The 21,168-nt window shown below is 42.2% G+C and overlaps 3 protein-coding genes across 5 annotated transcripts in view; 1 reads left to right on the forward strand and 2 right to left on the reverse strand.

Moving 5' to 3' along the window:
* LOC118432488 (GTP-binding protein Di-Ras2-like) overlaps positions 1-4,216 on the forward strand; it is a 49,462-nt gene extending 45,246 nt beyond the window's left edge. For all 3 annotated transcript variants that reach the window (XM_035844075.1, XM_035844074.1, XM_035844076.1), the window contains exons 2-3: positions 2,602-2,769; positions 3,294-4,216. In XM_035844075.1, the coding sequence (XP_035699968.1) occupies positions 2,602-2,769; positions 3,294-3,752 (627 nt within the window). In that variant the 3' untranslated portion in view covers positions 3,753-4,216. The remainder of the gene's footprint in view (positions 1-2,601; positions 2,770-3,293) is intronic.
* Positions 4,217-12,165: 7,949 nt separating this feature from the next.
* LOC118431559 lies at positions 12,166-14,008 on the reverse strand. The gene is made up of 3 exons (XM_035842800.1): positions 13,660-14,008; positions 12,711-12,855; positions 12,166-12,525 (listed from the first exon to the last, which is right to left on the reverse strand). The coding sequence occupies exons 1-3, from the start codon at positions 13,797-13,799 to the stop codon at positions 12,166-12,168; spliced, it is 645 nt and encodes a 214-aa protein (XP_035698693.1). The 5' UTR covers positions 13,800-14,008.
* A 2,507-nt stretch (positions 14,009-16,515) lies between these two features.
* Positions 16,516-19,296, reverse strand: LOC118431560 (mucin-17-like). Its single transcript, XM_035842801.1, has 3 exons — positions 19,109-19,296; positions 18,330-18,474; positions 16,516-18,047 (listed from the first exon to the last, which is right to left on the reverse strand). Exons 1-3 carry the CDS (start codon positions 19,294-19,296, stop codon positions 17,220-17,222), a joined length of 1,161 nt encoding a protein of 386 aa, XP_035698694.1. The 3' UTR covers positions 16,516-17,219.
* Positions 19,297-21,168: the final 1,872 nt, after the last annotated feature.

Genomic DNA, 21,168 nt, shown 5'->3' on the forward strand with positions numbered 1-21,168 from the left:
AGCCCACGCACTACATTGTTATCTATACCAAATTACTTATTTATGTATGTTACTATATCTTCTGTATGCTTCATGTTGCAATTAGCCCTCGGGCAAGAACTTGCAAATAAACTTCGTTTAAATTTCGTCAGTCCTTGAACAATGCTAGCCACCTCCCTGATGTCACTCTATGTAACCCAGCGATCAGTTTCAACCAATGACTCCCCAAAAACAGTTAATGTAAGGCCGTTTTAACGTCTTTGATCCAGCTAGAAGTGATGTCCATGAATACTGGGCGCACTACATGGCGAAGTATTGATCCTCAGGCCGTTACATGGTGTGACGGCCAAGGTTTTATGCTTATACTTTCTCATGTATATAAAACACCAGGAATATTGAATTATGGAGTCTAGTTTAGCCTACAGAGAACCAAATGTGTGGAGCAACCTACCACCAGACACACGTACAGCTCTAAATCTGACCTCCTTTATGTTTTTTGTACGACGTATATGTACCATAATGATATATAATGATAGATTATTAATTAGGACTTGATGTAATCTGCATACCTGTTATATTTCATCTGACCCTTACCTCTTTAATAAATAAAGATTCAAACAAAACGAACAGTTATGGGTAAAGGAATGGCGTAAAGTCTATAGTACGACATATCTTTCTTTCTTTCTTTTTTCTTTCTTTCTTTCGTAGTCCCTGTACGTCATTGCCCATGGTACGAATTACCTGGAAATAAACTCAAGATGGGGAGATACAAACTTTGCCACGTTTGGAAATTCATTCTGTTTATCCACAGCGCCGCCTTGCGAGATAAGGTTGCTTAAGTAGATTGTGATTAGCGGGAGGTAGGAGAGTGATTCTGAAATCTTTGGCAACAGGCAATCTAACTTGATTGTACACATAATGAAGAAACTAAGCTTTATCTTACCAGGGAAATAGTTGGGACTTACCCATTTTTGTCGGCTGTCAGACTCCATCAGACTTGCTCGCGGAATGGACCCGTCAGCTGCAGCTCCCGAGACGTGACGTAGGAGGCACGTGACTACAGCAATGGGTTGTAGGGGAGGGCCAGATAACCGAATGAATGAATGAATGAATGAATGAATGAATTTTATTAACGTGTCATGCGTTAGAACGCCCAGCCCACGTGGGCTTATAAGACACACACAGTATAATTTATAGTTGAACATAGGATATTGTAACATAGAAGAACGTCAGGAACGTAATCAGTAACTAATATACAAATCGGATAACAAGACCAGATATCAAATCATAATCACATAGATCAAAACCATCAAACAAAGGTTTCACAGATCTAAACAGAGTTGTGTTTCTACAGGAGATAAGGAAAACAAATTAGTAGACAGGAACATAATTGGTAACCATTATATAAATTGTACAACAGAACAGATATCAAATCATAATCACATAAATCAAAACCATCAAACAAGGGTTTCGCAGAGCTAAACAGAGCAGAGTTTATACAGAAAATAAGGAAACGTAATAGTACAGTAATAGTTGTACATAAGTGGACAGGTTGTGTATTCATGTGTATAATTGCCTTCTTCTTTTGTTCCAAGCTTCTCGTATGAAGTTAGAAATTTCGGAGACCCCCTCTTCAAACAACCATTTCATTCTGAATTCATCCCTTTCCCAGATGACCTCTGGACATTTGTCGAACATTTTGCAAAAGATACTTTCTCGTAAGTCGTCATAAAAAGGGCAGTAGAAAAGGAAGTGTGCCTCGCTTTCTACCTCACCCAGGCTACACATTGTGCAAATTCTATTTTCCTCAGGTATAGCTTGATACCGCCCGGTTTCAATGTACAATGGTAATATCCCTGCTCGGAACTGCGCACAGAGGGATCTTTGGCTTTTACATACTATTAGGTTCATTGTAACATAACGTTCTGTACAGTAAGCATCCTTAAATAATCTATAGGTTCTCAGTTTGGGCTTTAACCATATGTCAGAAGCCCAGTCTTCTTGGTACAAATCAAACAATTTCTCTTTTATTTGCTTTGTATTAGCCCTTAGGTTGTTTAGAAAAATGTGTTCTTGCTCAACACTACGTAGTATTCTCTGTACATCCCTACTCCAGGGGCCATGGTTTTGCAAATCCCACATAAAGACTTTTTTGGTAAGTCTGTCATAAGACATATTTATAAGTCTATTCCACAAGGAGATTACTGCTCCTTTCCCTCTTATTTCGCATGGCATAACCTGTGTCGCCCCCCGTCTCTGTTCCACTCTATTCTTGGCTTTATACAAGTAACATATGACTTAGCAACTTGATGAAATATCCACGTATGCTTAATCTATTTATTGCAGCAAGTAACCTATAACCTTAGTATGTTGATGAAACTACTATTAATTGATGCTGTCTCTCTTTCTTCCAGCTGAATTACAAAACAGTACACCTCAGAGTAATGGAAGAGGCAAGTAACCGATGACTTAGCAACTTGATGGAACTATTAATAAATCTTTCTCTCTTTCTTCCAGTTGAATAACAGTATCCGAGTAATGCACCAGGCAGGTAACCTATGACTAAGCAACTCGATGAAACTAATTTAATATTTTCTCTGTTTTTTTTTTTTTGTTTTTCAGCTGAATAACAAAACAGTACACCTCAGAGTCATGCCAGAGGCAAGCAACGACTACCGCGTGGTGGTGTTCGGCGCGGGTGGTGTCGGGAAGAGTTCCCTGGTGCTGCGCTTCGTCCGCGGGACTTTCCGGGAGAACTACATCCCGACTATAGAGGACACCTACCGACAGGTGAGTGAACTACATCCCGATTATAAAGAACACTTACCGACAGGTGGGTACTACATTTATGGCATACTAGGGACGCGATAACGTTTGATACGGGTGTTATGGAACGTGGGATAACTTGGGTTATCACACCGGCTTCTATTCTTGCTTCGATTGAATGATTCGAACGCAGTTCGGGTATTCCGATTTCGAGGCTATCGATCTTTCGAATACCGGATTCTGACGTTGCTGTTACAATTTTTTATTTTGTTCGAGGGCACCAGCATTTCTTAAATTCTGCTGCATTTTGTATTGAAACGGAATATTTCTCGAGGTGATTACATCATTTCGGCAAGCATTCAAACCCCTTCTTAGAACGGACCTCGCGTTTAAGTGCACACGTTCGAACACATCGAACGCGTTCGAAAGTTTGCGGAAACGATGTCATCAACTCCGAGCCGTTTTTGTAGTCCACAGAAGAGTAGACTCGTGCAAAAGTAAGCGTATGTATGGTACTACTACTTAATACACTTTAATACCGTTTCCAGGTGATCAGTTGCGACAAGAACGTCTGCACCCTCCAGATCACCGACACCACCGGCAGCCACCAGTTTCCCGCCATGCAGCGGCTGTCAATCACCAAGGGACACGCCTTCGTTTTGGTCTACTCCATCACCAGCCGCCAATCACTGGAGGAGCTCAAACCCATCTATGACCAAATAAAGGACATCAAATGCAACATGGACAGCATACCCGTCATGCTAGTCGGTAACAAGTGTGACGAGGTTCAGCACAGGGAGATCTCCATGCAGGAAGGCGGGGAGCTCGCTAAGAAATGGACCGTTGCCCACATGGAAACCTCCGCAAAGACAAACCACAACGTGAAGGAATTGTTTCAGGAATTGTTGCAGATGGAAAAGCGGAGGTCCGTGAGTTTACAAGTCGAGGGAAAGAAGTCCAAATCTCGGAGAAGAGACAAGCTGAAAGGAAAATGTACCTTGATGTGATTCAAGAACACCTTTAAGACTCTTTCGGAGCATCGTTTAATGTGTCGTCGCAAGTAGAATGCACGAAGTATATAAAGAACCGACAACTGTACATACTTCTTACATCAATTCTCAAGAAATCAAGATTTACTGTGAAAAGGACGTCTATAATAGCTCGTATCATCAAACTAGGCATAAAGATATAAGACTGGGTTGTCGGTGCTAAGGGTTACAAAGAATCTATGACCAACTCGCTGTGCTATGCAGTATAAGGAGTAGAATATCTCACATGTGTAGTCGACATCTTTCTACTGTGGAAACGTGACAACTTTATCCCAAGAGAGGGTAGAATTACAAAATAAATGTGCTTATATGTAAAAGAGTAAGATATGATACGAGTTCTGTTCGCTTTGTCGAGAAGTACCATAAGAAGATTTGTGGTTCTAAGTGCGTATGCGTGACGAAATGCATTGTGGATAAGATGTCAAAGGTGACGGCCCCTGACACGTTCCCAAACAAAACACGTCTGGAAATGTATCAAATAAGGTGTAGTCAGTGACCCACAATGCATCTCGCTGCGCATGCATACTAAGAACCATAAACTTCCTTATTTTCAGTGTTTGCAGTCTCGTGACCATGACGTAACCTACCAACAGTTAAAGACATACGCGCTCTCTAAGTAAGAATTGTTCTATACAGTTCATTTCCTCTACCTCAGCACGCTTAGCCATTTTTTCTTCTGCACATCTTGAGAGTGAACAGTAAGCATAGGGGAACGGTTTCTGTGCGTTGGGAACTGTTGTATGGTCATCTTTAGTAGCTAAAGCGAAGAAACTTGGTGCCATTTTGTTCTTACTCACTACATGCCGAATCAACTACGAGCAAACAAACGGCATATTCATTGGTAAGCTTAGGTTCGCCGATTTAAAAAATTCTCTCGCCGGCCCGTCCTAGAAACCGATGCCAAATGTATCATATGAAATACATGTAGCTAGTAGAGAAGAGTATATCGTGAGAGAGATAACTATGTTCTTGATATTGCTGCTGCACTGAAAGACGAATGTATTCATGTATCGACAACATGGCTGTGACAAAATGCATCCCGCTGTTCCATTCTGTTATCTACACAAGTCATTCTTGGCACATATTTTAATCGATTCTCCATATTTATGTAACTATTTATGGCAAATATTTTACGTTTGCACAATACAGTGACGATGTTATCTAGTAAGTGACCACCATTGCATTTGTTTTTACATAAACCAGGTTGTTGCAAGTTTAGAAGCTTGTCACTTTATCGAAAAGGTTGCTATTTTTTTTCTTTGCATGATTAAACCATTGTTTTGTTAATGCTACGTAAAATGTGCATTTTGCGGTTTGTGTGTGTCTATCCGAATCAGAGTTATTGTTTTTGCCATTTTGAAACGCTACTTCACCTTTATTCGTTGGGTACTAGTAACCTTTATCCGTTGTCTGTAAAAACAGAATATTTAGGGATTTCAAGTTGACGCACAGTGGTTTCAGATCGTAATATTTTGAAAATATTGAAATTTGTAACAACCGTCTAGAATACATTATTTCCAAACCAACGAATATAGGTTACCCAGCGGATAAAGGGGAACTAACGTTAACTCGTAGTAAATCCACTACGTCTGCCTTTGGCAGGCTCATGTACAGATAGATGGATACTTGATAACACGTTCATCATCATCATCGTCGCGGGCTACTTGCCTGGACCAGGTCCACTCTCTCCTTCCAAACGTTTCTGCCCCCATAGCGTTCTCTAACACGATGACACGTTATGGAATATGAAATTGGGATACTGTGAATCAAACGAAGTGCCAGTTTGAAGTATTCCACCAGAGGGCAAGGAAACACAGTGCATCTAACAGGAACTTTAACACAGAGCTTTCAGGAATAGTTAATAAGAAGTCAGTGTATCCAAAGTTATCCAAGACTTACATAAGAAGAAAAAATGCCCTGATTCAAAATATTATGAGTTTGTGTGGAAGGTCTTTATACAGAGATTCATTTTTGTGCCAGACAGAAACTATTTGACTCAGGTAAAATGTTTGAGTTTGCAAAAGCTATGTCTGACTAGAAACTGAAAAGTCCATAGCGTGAGTTACGTGGCTCATCAGGCTTAGTGATCTGTATGAGGTCAGGGGTCAAAGGTAAGAATCACCCGTCATGTCTTCCATTCAGCTTAGTTTGGCGTGAAAACTGTCATTTATGTACATTTACATTCACATAATATGTCTACCATACTTGGGAATGATCAAATACCAGGACATTGGGACAACGGACATGCCTGTACCATAATCATCCCTAAGTGACAATGCTGGATTCGCCAGTCGCAGCCAACACTACTCACAAAGGTATGGTAAGTTTGCAGATAGTACATGTAAATCTAGTATGACTCCGCTTTTTTTCTGGACTCACAACTTGATGTAGTTATTCTGTTCGGTATGAGTACATGTATCTGTCTGTATGGGCGTTTTGCTGGGCTCTATACAGCAGGACGATCAGGAAGGTCTCAGGCAATACATTCTCAGTCAACTTTTGCCCTTCCACCAAAAAACAAACAAACTCGGAAATGTGTACTTTGACGCACATCTCCGTCTGCCCATACAACCATTAATTCACTCTATATAGCTGTTTCGTTGGATAGGGCACTTACCAGAAGTCTTCAGTCATGATATTGTTTTTAGACAGAGAGAAGCACATACCGGTTTTTGAGGCGTCGCCATCTTGGAATTCCCGCCGAACATCACGTCACGTGACCTTATTCGCCGCATTAACCAATCAGATCGATACGTTATAACACTTGTCTATACAGTCTGTGTCTTTCGACGTTTCTTTGTTAGTACTACCCTACTGTTTTGTAGATGTTGGATAGAAAACACTTTTTATGTACAATTAAGTTGCAAGATTATATTTATTTGATAGTTGTATCTTGTAGTTCCAAGAGATTTCTTGACGATATGGCTAATTGATACATTTACATGTATATGCATGTTTCTCTTTGATTATACATCTTGATAGATGAATAAATATATTATGTATAATTATATCTATCAACCAAGTTTATCATGACAAGTTAGTTGTTAACTGATCTCGTCATCTGCCCCTGCCAACCTATAGCAAATTGCTAGGTGGCGTAAGTGACTAAGTTTACCCACAGACTTGTACATGAAAGCTTCTTGGGCGAACTAACGGTTTACGAACTACGCCTAATGCTATAGACGGGTACCTCATGATCATCATAAACATTAATGATTGCTAGCAACTAGCAGATAATTACTAACTTAAAGGTAGGCAAGAAATGTCGTATCATCGTGTAATACATTATAGGCCATTTTACAGCCATGGGATACGAACTATGAAAGCTTTCAGCTGTTGGATAAGAAGAATAAAAGCTTTCAGATGTTTACATTCTTATTTTGATACAAATTACATTTCATGTTCCAAACCGCCAAGCCTGGTCTTTTCAATCACTCAGTTTGCTCTAGGCTTGAGATGTCCGTAATAAAACATTAATATCATTGTAAGAATTCTAATATCGAGCTATAAATGCATCCAATACTCCCTTACCATTTCACTACAAGTTGTCAGAAGCTTAGATCTTTTTAAATGATTCTTTGGTACCTCTTGTAAAATGGATAATAGTATCTTATCGCATGAAAGTTAAGGTAAACTCACACATCTGCTACAACCCAATAAAGTATACGTAAACCCTCATCATAACGCTGTTTATAGTAAAAACACCTACATCACTGACTTTGCACAGCAAGGTTACAAGGCTAGCATGTAATGTACAAGCGCCTGTGCCATTTTCTTTTACTTATCAATTTGTCATTTTAGCGACTTTGACCTTACATGGCATTCGGATTATCAGTGGCAGGGGTACCATCTGGATTCCCAGTTGTAAGCATTGTACCACTGGGGTTCCAGTTGGTAAGCAATGTACCACTGGGGTTCCAGTTGGTAAGGGTTGTACTATTGGGGGTCATGGGGTCAGTGATGAGGGTTGTACCGCTGGGGTACCCAGTTGCAATGCTTGCACTAGAGGGGTTCCCAGTGGTTGGGTTGCTAGTAGGACTACCAACTATCAGTGGGACATTGGCATTGTCCTTGCGCGGACCCGGATACGGCGGGTGGGGCTCAATGGTGACCACTTCGTCTGCGGGGCCACCGTGGACCGCTGCCGCAGCAGCCATCTGCTCGCGACGGTCCTGGGGCACCTGGCGGCTTTGATCAAGCAGATGTTCCCGGTATTCCTGCTGGCTTTGCTCGCTTGCCTCCGGTTTGTAGAACGAGACGAAAATCGCGAGCCCCAGAAACACCGCACACAGAGCGACCATTTGCGGCCACCACGCCATAGTGACTTGTCCTCTACTCCGCACCTGGAATAGACGCATGTCACTACTATAGCTATCAAAGCAATATGGCAAATATATCAATACAAAAGTTATCAATAAAACATGTTAATAATCCTAGTGAAAATAGACAAGCCATCGATTATAAAACATATATTTTATAAAACAAATATTCCAGAAATAAAATCGACATCTTACCTCTATTATGATTCCGATAAGGAAACCTATTATGGCGTGACACGCACAGGCCCAGGCCAGGCTCCGCAGCCACGCCCACCTCACGGACCTGCCCACTACCGCCGGAAGTGGGATAGCTTCTGACGTGTCTGACGTCACCAGAAAACTGTACACGTACAAAGAAATTTGTTTTATCCGAATGTTTAATAAAACAAATACAGCCAGGGCTAGCCGGCTATCCTTCTAGCTGAAGGCTAGTCCTTTTACTGTAATCTCCAAGCAGTATAAGATAGTATCAAAATCCGGCAGAGGAGTGAAGCTGACATAGGAGTGCGTTTCGCTACATGGCAAATGGACACCTTTTGGCTGACTACACTTCTTGGCCAGTTTGGTACTATCATTGTAGGATCTGCTTGGAGTTTATTGTTACTGTACAGTATACAATAAGCAATATAAGCGGTTACATTAAGATTAACAGTACATGGTTACACAAAAATGCAAAGCAGGGAAGCTACGGAGACGATCTGTGTTTACTAACCAGCTAATTAAAAAGGCGTACTATCTGTGTTAAAAGCAAAAATACAAGGCGAACTAATATATAAAAGCTATTTGGCATGATCACCAAGACCTGCCTATACTAAATATGCATTATGTCAGGCCGTTTAGTACAAATAGAATGTTTGCTGTAAAGTTTTTACATAGCATTTTCTATCGAGCGATATTCGGAGTACAAAGTGTTGAAAGGAAGCAATACTTGTCAATATAAGAACTAGACAAGGTCTTTGAAACATACCGGACTCTACTAATGATATTAATATCGATTGTGTACTTATTAATTATTTTCAGAGCGTACAAATGACGTTGCACCAACCAATCCATGGGCTTTTCGTTAAAATTGCCCGCAATCTTGCTCATTAGACATCGCAACAGTTACTACAACAGTAACCAACGCTATTAATGGTACGTGCTGTCAACAACAAGTCATAAGAATAAGATTACCTCTTCTTGGCCTCGCAAGGCAAGAATGTACAGTAGTCGAACTTGGTTACCACGTACATTTCCCGCCCCTCCTCACCGATTTTGAAGTAGTCGCAGGCCCCGCGGCCGGAAAACCGGCCGCTACGGACGATATTCTTCATATTCTTCACATTCGGCATGTTGGCAGAGTCTCCGAGTCGGATAGAAACAACATACGGGGACTGGCAGGTGTAAAATCTGTCTTTACCACACTCTACTTCCTCCTCAAAATGGCCGCCAGTTCTAGCTCCAAACCTAATGCCTGATTATGATCGTAGACCTGTTCTTCAACTTAGTAGCAGAACACAGTTTTTCGCCTTTGGGGATTTATAATTACATGGTCAAAAAAGGAGTGAGCAAGTTCGACGCTTTGAAATATATAGCAAGGTTCACAAGTAATTTATAAGGATTGAAGATGTTGAAAAGACAACAGAAGATGTAACTTATGCACTACAGGCACATGTTGGGTATGGTTGGGTAGCTTTGGGTAGTAATGCACTACAGGCACATGTTGGGTATGGTTGGGTAGCTTTGGGTAGTAATGCACTACAGGCACATGTTGGGTATGGTTGGGTAGCTTTGGGTAGTAATGCACTACAGGCACATGTTGGGCATGGTTGGGTAGCTTTGGGTAGTATACTAGTAATGCACTACAGGCACATGTTGGGTATGGTTGGGTAGCTTTGGGTAGTATACTAGTAATGCACTACAGGCACATGTTGGGTATGGTTGGGTAGCTTTGGGTAGTAATGCACTACAGGCACATGTTGGGTATGGTTGGGTAGCTTTGGGTAGTATACTAGTAATGCACTACAGGCACATGTTGGGTATGGTTGGGTAGCTTTGGGTAGTATACTAGTAATGCACTACAGGCACATGTTGGGTATGGTTGGGTAGCTTTGGGTAGTATACTAGTAATGCACTACAGGCACATGTTGGGTATGGTTGGGTAGCTCTTGATAGTAGAGCCTAAGGCAACTAGGATCAAGGCCATAATTATATCCGATGCTCGGGTTCAGCATCAGAGTACGGACATTTGCGGGTAATTTGCATATATATAACACTGTTTTTGTACAATGAAGTTTCAAAATATCTTTCTATGACAAATACTTGACATTTCATTAGATTTCTTGGCGATAAGGCTAATGGGTACATTTAAATGTATATGCATGCATTTATTCTATTAAACGTCTTCTATCCATAGTATATTTATTCATCTACCAACCAAGTTTATCAAGACAGGTTAGGTGTTAACGAAGGCGCAGAAGTGACACATCAGCTGATCTCGTCATCTGTCCCTGTCAACCTACAGCAAACTGCTAGGTGGCGTTAATGCCTAAGTTTACCCACAGTTTTGTGTAAGGAAGTTTGTTAGGCGAACTAGCGGTTCACGAGGTACACCTAATGCTATAGACGGGTACATCATGATCATCATAACCATTACTGATTGTGGATTCATGTCGTAGATGCCAAATAGCAGATAAAAAACTTAAAAGTAGGCAAGAATTGTCGTATCATCGTGTAATACATTATGCAGCCATGGGATACGAACTATGAAAGCTTTCAGCTGTTTACATTCTTATTTGATACAAATTACATTGCATGTTCCAAACCGCCAAGCCTGGTCTTTTTAATCACTCAGTTTGCTCTAGGCTTGAGATATCTGTTATAAAAGAGTAATATAAGTGTAAGAATTCTAATATTGAGCTATAAGTGCATTCGATACTCCCTCACCTTTTCCCTAAAAGTCGTCATAAGCTTAGATCTTTTTAAATGATTCTTTGGTATCTCTTGTAAAATGGAAAATAGTATATTGTGGCATGAAAGTTAAAGCAACTCACACATCTGCTATAACCCAATTAAGTATACATACACGACTCATCATAACGCTACTAAAAACACCTGCATTACTGACTTTACACAGCATGTAAAAGGTTAGCATGTAATGTACATGCGCCTGTGCCATTTTCTTTTACTTATTAATTCTTCTTTTTAGCGGCCATGATCTTACATGACCTTACATGGCATTAAGATTATCAGTGGCAGAGGTACTATCCGGATCCCCAGTAGTAAGCATTGTACCATCGAGGTACCCAATAGCATGGCTTGTACCATCGGGGTACCCAATGGTATGGCTTGTACCATCAGGGTACCCAATGACATGGCTTGTACCATCGGGGTACCCAATGGTATGGCTTGTACCATCGGGGTACCCAATGACATGGCTTGTACCATCGGGGTACCCAATGACATGGCTTGTACCATCGGGGTACCCAATGGTATGGCTTGTACCATCGGGGTACCCAATGACATGGCTTGTACCATCGGGGTACCCAATGGCATGGTTTGTACCATCTGGGTACCCAATGGCATGGTTTGTACCATCGGGGTACCCAATGGCATGGTTTGTACCATCGGGGTACCCAATGACATGGTTTGTACCATCCAGGTAACCAATGGTATGGCTTGTACCATCGGGGTACCCAATGGCATGGTTTGTACCATCGAGATAACCAATGGCATGGCTTGTACCATCTGGGTACCCAATGGCATGGTTTGTACCATCGGGGTAACCGATGGCATGGCTTGTACCATTGGGGTACCCAGTGGCAAGGCTTGTACCACTCTGGTTTCCAATGGTAATGCTAGTACTTATGAGGTTTCCAGTGGTAAGGATTGTACTATTGGCCAGTGTGGTTGTACCATTGGGGTACCCAGTTGCAGCAGTGCTTGTACTATTTATTTACTATTACTATTACAGTGCTTGTACTATTTATTATTACTACTACTACTACTATTACTATTACAGTGCTTGTACTATTTATTTACTATTACTATTTATTTACTATTTACTATTTATACTAGTTCCCAGCTGATGGGTTGCTAGTAGGACTACAAGCTATCAGTGGGATATTGGCATCGTCCTTGCGCGGACCAAGGTAGGGCGGGTGGGGCTCAATGGTGATGACTTCGTCGGCGGGGCCACCGTGGACCGCGGCCGCAGCAGCCATCTGCTCGTGCCGGTCCTGGGGCGCCTGGCCACGACGGCGGCGCGAGTCGGCCAGGAGACCAAGCAGATATCTCTGGTACTTCTGTTTGCTTTCTTCGGTGGCCTTCGGTTTGTAGAACTTGAGGAAAATCGCGAGCCCCAGAAACACTGCAGACAGAGCGACTAGTGGCAGCCACCACGCCATAATATTTACTCGTCCCCCACTCCGCACCTGGAATAGACGCATGCCACAGCTGTATTAAACTACCATAGCTATCAAAGCAATATGGCAAAATACATCAATAAAAAAGTTATCAATAAAAAAGTTAATGGTCCTAGTGAAAATAGACAAGCCATCGATTATAAAACATTTATTTTATAAAACAAATATTCCAGAAATAAAAATCGACATCTTACCTCTATTATTATTCCGATAACGACTCCTTTAATGGCGACTACCGCACAGATCCAGGCCAGGGTCCGAAGCCACGCCCACCTCACGGACCTGCCCACCACCGCGGGAAGTGGGATAGCTTCTGACGTGTCTGACGTCACCAGGAAACTGTACACGGACAAAGAAATTTGATTTTGTTTCATTTATCCGGCTGTATGATAAAAAATACTGCACAGTATACAATAAACAATATAAACGGTTACAATGCGTTAACATTAACATTAGCATTAACAATACATGGCAATACAAACATGCAAAACAGGGATTTTTAAGGTACGGGGACAATCTGTGTTTACTTACCAGCTAGAAGGCATACTAAGCAAAAATAGAAAGCGAACTAATATATAAAAGCCATTTGGTATGATCAATAAGGCCTGCCTATACTAAATACACATTATGCAGTCTGTTTAGTACGAATAGAATGTTTGTTGTAAAGTTTTTACATAGTATTTTCTATCGAGCGATATTCGGAGTATACAAAAGTGTTGAAAGGAAACAATGCTCGTCAATATAAGACCTAGACAAGGTCTTTGCAACTGAAAGGACTCTATTATGATATCAGTAATAATTTAGTCTCCCAGCGTATAAAATTGGCGTTGGGGTAACCAATCCTTGAGCTTTTACTTAAAACTGCTTCCAATCGTACCGTACTCATAAGCCATCGCAGATGTACTCAGAATATTGTTATTGGAAAGTATCCTGTCCTGATGTCCAATTAAATTTGTATTGTCTCTATTTTTGTCAGCAGGGTTATCCCCTTATAATATCCACAGGCTAGTTGGGCAGCCCTGGCTGTGCATGCTGAACAGCTAAACTCACTTGTAAATAAGCAAAATAAATAAGCCATTGCAAGAGTGACTGCAACCGTCACTACGGCGATCAAAGGTGCTTGCGGACATAAGACTAGATTACCTCTTTTTGGCCTCGCAAGGAAAGATTCCACAGTGGACGAACTGGGTTCCCACGTACATTTCCCGCCCCTCCTCACTGGTTTTGAAGTAGTCGCAGGCCCCGAAATACTGGCTATCGACGATATTCGACATAGTCGGCATGTTGGCAGAGTCTCCGAGTCGGATAGAAACAACAAACAGACACTGGCAGGCGTAAGATCTGTCTCTACCACACACTACTTCCTCCTCAAAATGGCCGCCAGTTCTAGCTCCAAACCTAATGCCTAATTATGAGCACAATAACAACAATGTAGACCTGTTCTTCAACTTAGCAGAACACAGTTTTTCGCCCTTGGGGATCTATAATTACATGGTCAATAAAGGATCCCAAAGTGAGCAAAATCGACGCTTTGAAATTTATAGCAAGGTGCAAAAGTAATTTATAAGGATTGGATATGTTGATGTTCATGGTTCATTCGACAAAATATGTGAAATTGAGCTGAAGTTTGTCTGCTCGTTCATCCATAAAAGCCACTTTTATTTGACCCCAGCGAAGGTCACCATACTGCAGCCGACACGCACAAGTTGCGCTAAATTCTACCCAACCAAACAAACAAACAAACATCGATTCGTAACCCAAGTTACGGGTCGTTCAGTGTAATATAGCTGCTACCGCGCCACGTGCCTGCGAAGCTGGTGTGTTACGCCGAAGTTCGGTTATACCGGCTATTTAGATACAGATACAGAAGCTGGCGTGTTAAGGTGGGCTCCCACTGCACTCGCGTCACGCTTGCGTCGCTTCGGGGTTCGTTCATTGTGTCACTGTTGTGTTATTTTCGCCGATTTTCTGCTGCGCTCCCACTGACATGCGTCACTGTTGCGTTTCTAGACTAAATGAACAGGTTATCGGAAGTCGCAGCGTTGTCAATGTATGAAAAATCACTGTAAAATGATGAAAATGCCTAAAACTGAGATTTGTAATGAAATAATTTCCCTTGTGATGATGCTTATGCTTATGAATGTGACTTATGTTATATGATAACCTTGAAAGACTTTTACAGTAAAAGAAGTAACCCAAATAAATGGACACGAACCATATACCAGATTTGACTCCATCGCTTATGTGTTTTGCAACAAGTATGTGTAATGGTGTGTGTTAATTTGCATATTTCACAAATGAAAAATCTTGATATTTCCTACGTTTTAATAGGAAATAGACAAAATATGACCGTGATACTGTTGAAGGCATGTTGGCGTCACTGTTGTGTCACTGTTGTGTTACTATTGGGTCATTGTTGTAACGTTAACTGAAAAACTGCTGTAAAATGATATCCAAACTGTATCCAAAATAGCTTTTCAATAATAAAATGATGTTTACTTTTGATACTTGGTGCAAAATAGACAAAATATAACCTTGATACTGTTGAAGACATGTTGGCGTCACTATTGTGTCACTGTTGTGTTACTCTTGGGTCACTGTTGTGTCACTCTTGGGTCACTGTTGGGGCATCTTGCCACTTGCGTTATTTTTTAACTTCCAAAAAAAACGTCGCGCTTGCTTGTGTCACCTCTAGGTTTGCTTGTGTCACCTCTAGGTTCGCTCGCGTCACCTCTAGGTACCGCGGGGTTACGTCTGCGTTGTCGAACCCCGAAGCGACCCAAGCGTGACGCGAGTGCAGTGGGAGCCCACCTTAACGCTGACGGGCGGTTATACCGGCTATATAGATACAGATACAAAAGTTAAACAGTCTCAAAATTGACGTATTCCTCTACCATTCACCGTAGTTTCTGTTCGTGTAATTTTAATCCATCCCTTTTGCGGGTTACCCTTCAGGTTAAGTATCTACCTTGCAGCAATTTGATGTAGGCTATACAGTAGAATCCGCTTAATTGCACACCCAGTTGCCAGTGCCTTTCGTGCGGTGCAACAAAACGGTTATTAAGCTGGACCGCACCACCATGGGATTTGGGGATTTCGTGCAATGAACAGAAGTGTGCGATTATCCGTTGTGACTGGCTTCATCTGTACTGACTTGGTTTTCAGTAATTTACATCCACGTATGTTTCCGTTATAACCGGTTGTCAACTATAAAAGGACGAAAAGACAAGAGAAGAGGTAACTTACGCCTACAGGCACATGTTGGGTATGGTTGGGTAGCTTTAGGTGGTAGAGCCTAGGGTAGCTCAGGTCAAGGACAAAATAATATCCTTGCTCGGGTTCAGCATCTGAGCACGAAAGTTTCGTTTTTTTCGCTCTCTTTTTGGATGCCATTCCTAAAATAAAGTCTGTGTGCTTTAGCGATAAAAAAGGAAGGTAGAGCGTCGAAGATGGTCGAAGATGAGAAAACTATAGAACATTATTTATGGGATTGTGACCTGTATTCAGTACAAAGAGAGGAATTGCAGAGAGACACCTACCTCTGTCTGAGGGAGGATTGAAAGATGACTCTGAATCCAGAGAATCTAGGAATTTATGCAGGATCAGGGGAGGAGATAAGCAAGGAAGGAATAGAAAAACTCCAAAAAGCCTTGGTCAAATACTTGACAAAAACGAGAAGATTTGAACAATGAATGATAAGAAGAGAGTGAGAACTACAAGTGAGAACAGACGACAAAAGTGATAGGAGAAAGAAAGTTTGAATTAATATACCGCCTACATTGTGCAGAAGCCGACCAATTGGAAACAGCAGCGAGTGTGAAACACATGTACACATGTGTTTGGAAGCACATAGAGAGAAGGAAGAGAGGGAAAGCACATGTGACCATATACTGACAAACTGAAGCGGTTAGAAAGACGACGACAACAACAACAGATGTTAAAAGTAGTGTGAGTGTAAATCTGATAGAGTGTAAATAGCAGGACTAGTAGATGTTTAACTATGGTAGATTAGAGATGTTTATTAGTTTATCACCGTGTTTACATTTTCATTTGATACAAATTACATGTCATGTTCTAAACCTCCAAACCTAGTCTTTTTAATCAATCAAGTTACTCTGGGGTTTTAGTTGTAAAAGAAATATATTAATGTACGAATGCCAATAGCAAGCTTTATATACATGTACATCCAATACTCCATCGCCATATTAATTTCCCTACGAACAGAAATGCGTGCACGTGGCACTACTAGTATTATACAACAATACAACGTACCTAGAATTAGGAAAAAAGACCTCACATTCAAATGCATCAAAGAACAAAACTCACATCTCCGGCCGTACTAAAACACATCAAAGACGAGGGTAGCATAAACATGATTATATAGACTATGTATAGATTATATAAATCGCTGGAAGATTATGATTAGATAGTTTCAAACGATTATTCCTTGGTATCTTCTCGAAAACGAAATAACTATCTTGTTGCATGTAAGTAAAGCTAAGCCTACAAAATACCCTCATTATGTTGCTGTACATGTCAAAAATATCTATTCTCAAAGCAGAGTTTGCGTCAGGGGGTGGGGGTGGGTAGTAGTGGCCTGCTTGTTCAGTTCAGTTCAGGTCATTCTGCCAACTTGAACAATACAAAATACCTGCATCGCTGCCCCTGTACGATTTTCTTTTGATTTTTACTAATTTGTAATTTTAGTGGCCATAATCTTGCATGGAATTAGGATTATCAGAGGTAGGGTTGCCATCGGGACACCCAGTACTATCGGTGTCCTCAGTCAGGCCTCTACCATTGGAGTGCACGGTTGTAGGGCTAGTAGTATCAATGGGGTTCCAAGTGGTAAGCATTGTGCCACTGGGGTTCCAGTCGGTAAAGACTGTATCATTGGCCATGGGGTACCCATTGGCAACAAATGTAGCATTGGGATACACGGTTGTCAGGCTTGGACCACTGGGGTTCCCAGTTGAAACGGTTGTACTACTGGGGTTTGCAGTGATAATGCTTGTACTACTGGGGTTCCCATTCGTAAGGGTTGTACTACTGGGGTTTCCAATGGTAAGGGTTGTACTACTAGGGTTTCCAGTTGTAAGGGTTACCGGGGTTTCCAGTCGTAAGGATTCCAGTAGTAAGGCCATGGGGTCAGTGCTGATGGTTGTACCGTTGGGGTACCCAGTTGCAATGCTTGTGCTAGAGGCGTTCCCAGGTGTTGGGATGCTAGTAGGACTACCAGTCATTGGGACATTGGCATTGTCCTTGCGCGGACCCGGGCAGTGCGGGTGGGGCTCAATGGTGACGACCTCGTCGGCTGGGCCAGCGTGAACCTCGGCCGCATCAGCCACCTCCTCGCGACCGTCATCATCATCGTCACGATGAAGCAGATATTCCCGGTATTCCTGCTGGCTTTGCTCGCTGGCCTTCGGTTTGTAGAACGTGACGCAAATGGCGAGGACCAGAAACACTGCAGACAGGCCGACCAGCGCCCACGGCCACGACGCCTTGGCTACTGGTCCTCCACGCCGTACCTGGAATAAGTGATGAATGCCACAGCTGTAATAAGCTATTTCGCACTTCCGAATACGCATGTGCAGCGACAGGAATTGTGGTTAATGTATAATGTGTCAAAGTTGAGGCCCCCTGGGTTGCAAAGTTTTCCTCTCGAGCTCGACCATTGTCTTTTGCATAGCAATATCTAGACAAGTTTCGTTTATGTCCGGAGGGCCTTACCTGGTTTCATTGCATTCTTTTCTGTATAATTGTATATAATTTGTTGTGCGAATAAATAAACAAACAAACAAACACCTTACCTCTATAGGTAGGACTCCGACAACAACTCCTATGATGGCGACTATCGTACAGACCCAGGCCACGGCCCGAAGCCACGCCCACCGCACGGACCTGCGCACTCGCTTGGGAAGTTTGATAGCTCGCCCGTCTGACACGAACAGGAAACTGTACATGCAAAGTACAAATAGTCTAAATTTTCTAATTGATTAGTAATTATCGATTTGATTAACTAATCAAGTAGTAATTTTGTCTAAAAAGTACAAATGGTCTAGATTATACAAAGCTTAAGTCACGAACATTCCGGACCATTTAGATGGTGATAGTTTTGAAGGCTGAAAGCTGGTATAAATCTACAAATCTACCATACCAGAATGGCTATCAATTAAAGATATATCCCACATCCGAAAATAACAAGGAGGTACAAGAAATGGAAATGGAAAACAGGAAACGGAGTCTGCACGTTGCACCAATGTGTAGACTTTTGCTTTTGATATCAATCTTACTTATTATACACCGCATGCACAACAACAGCAATAATTCATCCTCTACCAGGCTTCCCAGGTCGCTGGAAAATAGTAGAAATTGGTCAAATAGACAGAAAACACACCATAGTTGGTTGGCCGGGGAGTGCAGTTTGCGACCTAAGGCCAACATACTCCTCTTTTTTTTATGGGTCCGGTGTTCAACTCCTCTTTTCTGTAATTGTCTGTCTATTTCACCAACTTTACTATTTTTCCAGCGACCCAGGGAGCCTGGTAGAGGCTAGCAACAGTCACCCAGGCTTAGAAAGGTACATTACCTTCCCTTCGGCACACAAGGCATGTAGATGCAGTGCACGAACTTGGTTCGCACGTACGCATCCAACCCCTCCTCACTGATCGTGAAGTAGTCGCAGGCCCCGTAAAACCTGGTGCCGGCGAAATTGGTCACGCGCTCGATCGGTTTCTTCGCACGTCGGGCCGAGTATCTGCGTCGGAATCTAACCATGTTAAGCTGTCTACGTGCCAACAGTAGTACCTCCGTACGAAGTCGTAGGGAATCCGATGAATTTTGGAGCACGCAGACACACAGTAGAACTTTACGTGCAGGCAAAACTCTGCTTGCCAGTCGTTCCCTACGTTTTCAGAAATACTAGTATGTGGCGGACGTGGTCTCCCCAAAAGCGTACGGACAAATTGCACGTACGGCGGGTTGTGCCCTTAGCTTTAGCAGCTCGGAACGAGTCTCCGATTGGGAATATAAACACCCTACAAACACTGACAGTCTCTACCACACACTACTTCCTCCTCAAAATGGACGCCTGTTCTCCAATCCTATTAAAATGTCTAATTGCGAGGTCAACAATAGACCAGTGTAGACCTGTTCTTCAACCTGTCTGCGTCAAACGCACATGGCTGCGGGCATTACATATGGCGCGCTGTTGACAGAGGGACCAACTGTAAATGCAGAAATGTTCGCGGTTTTCGCGGTGGCCGCTGAAAACCACTGCGAACATTTTTCCATTACAGTTAATGACTACAGTCTATGGCGCTACCGCGAACTTAAAATCACCGCGAATACTCCACTTTCCCGCTACCGCGGAAGTAAATCCCCGCGAACTTAAATGCGTTTACATAAATCTCCAAGCAGATCTGTCGGTGGCAAGGCAGCATACAAGGGACCAACCAGGATCCAATAGGCGACCGAAGGCCAGCTGGACACTGTGTAGCCCTTTGGATATTGTCTTTGCCCCCGAAAGATCTGCTTGGAGATTGGGACCCGTTTGTTTGGCCTGGTGTTCAACCATCCGTGTCCTGACATGGTGGCCATGACGTCACCCTGGATACCAGGCTGTTTCCGTGGTCTATACAAGTCAGCACTGGCACCATAGTCTCCCGTTCACTTTAATTAAGTTACCTCAGTTGATTTTGTTAATTTTTCTGTTTACAAATTGTTTAGTTTCTTACATTTCATCTTATTGTGCCTATATTGTGTGGACTAAAAAACAAAACAGAATAGTGGAACGATATGTAACGTTATCACTAATAGACATCCAAATAAAACAAACAAACAAACAAGCATGCCCCAAGATTCAATGTTGTTGTTTTTTTTACCATAGCGACAGCCACTCCTTATTAGTTACATGTAGCTCAGGCTTAGGGTGCTAACTCTGGGAGCGAAACGTATGTTTCTCCCCCAGCCAACCGAAGGCTTTAGCCGCGGAATCAGTATTGACTTGCGCTGGTTCTGGCATCGGTAGGCTACAGTAGCCAGGATTTTGTTGTTTGTGTTGAATGATCAAGTTTCTACTTTTCTACTACCTGCTACGTTAGTCAGCGAATGCGTGAGTGTAACGGTTTTCTTCGGTCTAGCAATTTAGACACCACCCCCTACCCGTGTAATTTTGGTCGATCCCTTTTGTGGTGTGACTTTAGGTCATGTATCTATCACACAACAATTCGATTTAGGTTGAATAGGCCACACTGACTTGGTTGTAGGAATGAAATACACATACACTTGTTCATCTGTTCTATCCGTTTTCTACCCGTTTCCATCCATGGAAGGCAGAAAAGAAACCAGAAGATGGAACTTTTGCCCCCGGCCTCGGAACTACAGGTAAAATTTGGGTAGAATAGGTTTTGGTAGCTGAGGTAGGTAGGCTCGGGTCAAGGACATTATCATATCCTTAAGCGGTTTCATCATTTAGATACCAACATTCGATTATATTTTCCCGTACTCGCATGGGTTTAGGAGTATATCATATTAAGTGTGTGTCATGCCTAAAATCAAGTTAGTCTGTTGAAGCGATCAAGAACAGGATAGAACCGTCCAAGACGTTGAAAGTGATGAGTGTAAATACAATATATACTTTTATAGTAA

The sequence above is a fragment of the Branchiostoma floridae genome, chromosome 15 (genome assembly GCF_000003815.2).
Source record: "Branchiostoma floridae strain S238N-H82 chromosome 15, Bfl_VNyyK, whole genome shotgun sequence".
Lineage (NCBI taxonomy): Eukaryota > Metazoa > Chordata > Leptocardii > Amphioxiformes > Branchiostomatidae > Branchiostoma > Branchiostoma floridae.

Bases quoted from the DNA above. Each gene is read 5' to 3' on its own strand.
- LOC118431559 (XM_035842800.1), bottom strand. From the start codon at position 13,799: ATGCCGACTATGTCGAATATCGTCGATAGCCAGTATTTCGGGGCCTGC. The intron at 12,856-13,659 runs GTAATCTAGTCT...GTCCGTGTACAG, and splicing joins CCTTGCGAGGCCAAAAAGAG to TTTCCTGGTGACGTCAGACA. The intron at 12,526-12,710 runs GTAAGATGTCGA...CGTCTATTCCAG, and splicing joins TTATCGGAATAATAATAGAG to GTGCGGAGTGGGGGACGAGT.
- LOC118431560 (XM_035842801.1), bottom strand. From the start codon at position 19,296: ATGGTTAGATTCCGACGCAGATACTCGGCCCGACGTGCGAAGAAACCG. The intron at 18,475-19,108 runs GTAATGTACCTT...TTGCATGTACAG, and splicing joins CCTTGTGTGCCGAAGGGAAG to TTTCCTGTTCGTGTCAGACG. The intron at 18,048-18,329 runs GTAAGGTGTTTG...CACTTATTCCAG, and splicing joins TCGGAGTCCTACCTATAGAG to GTACGGCGTGGAGGACCAGT.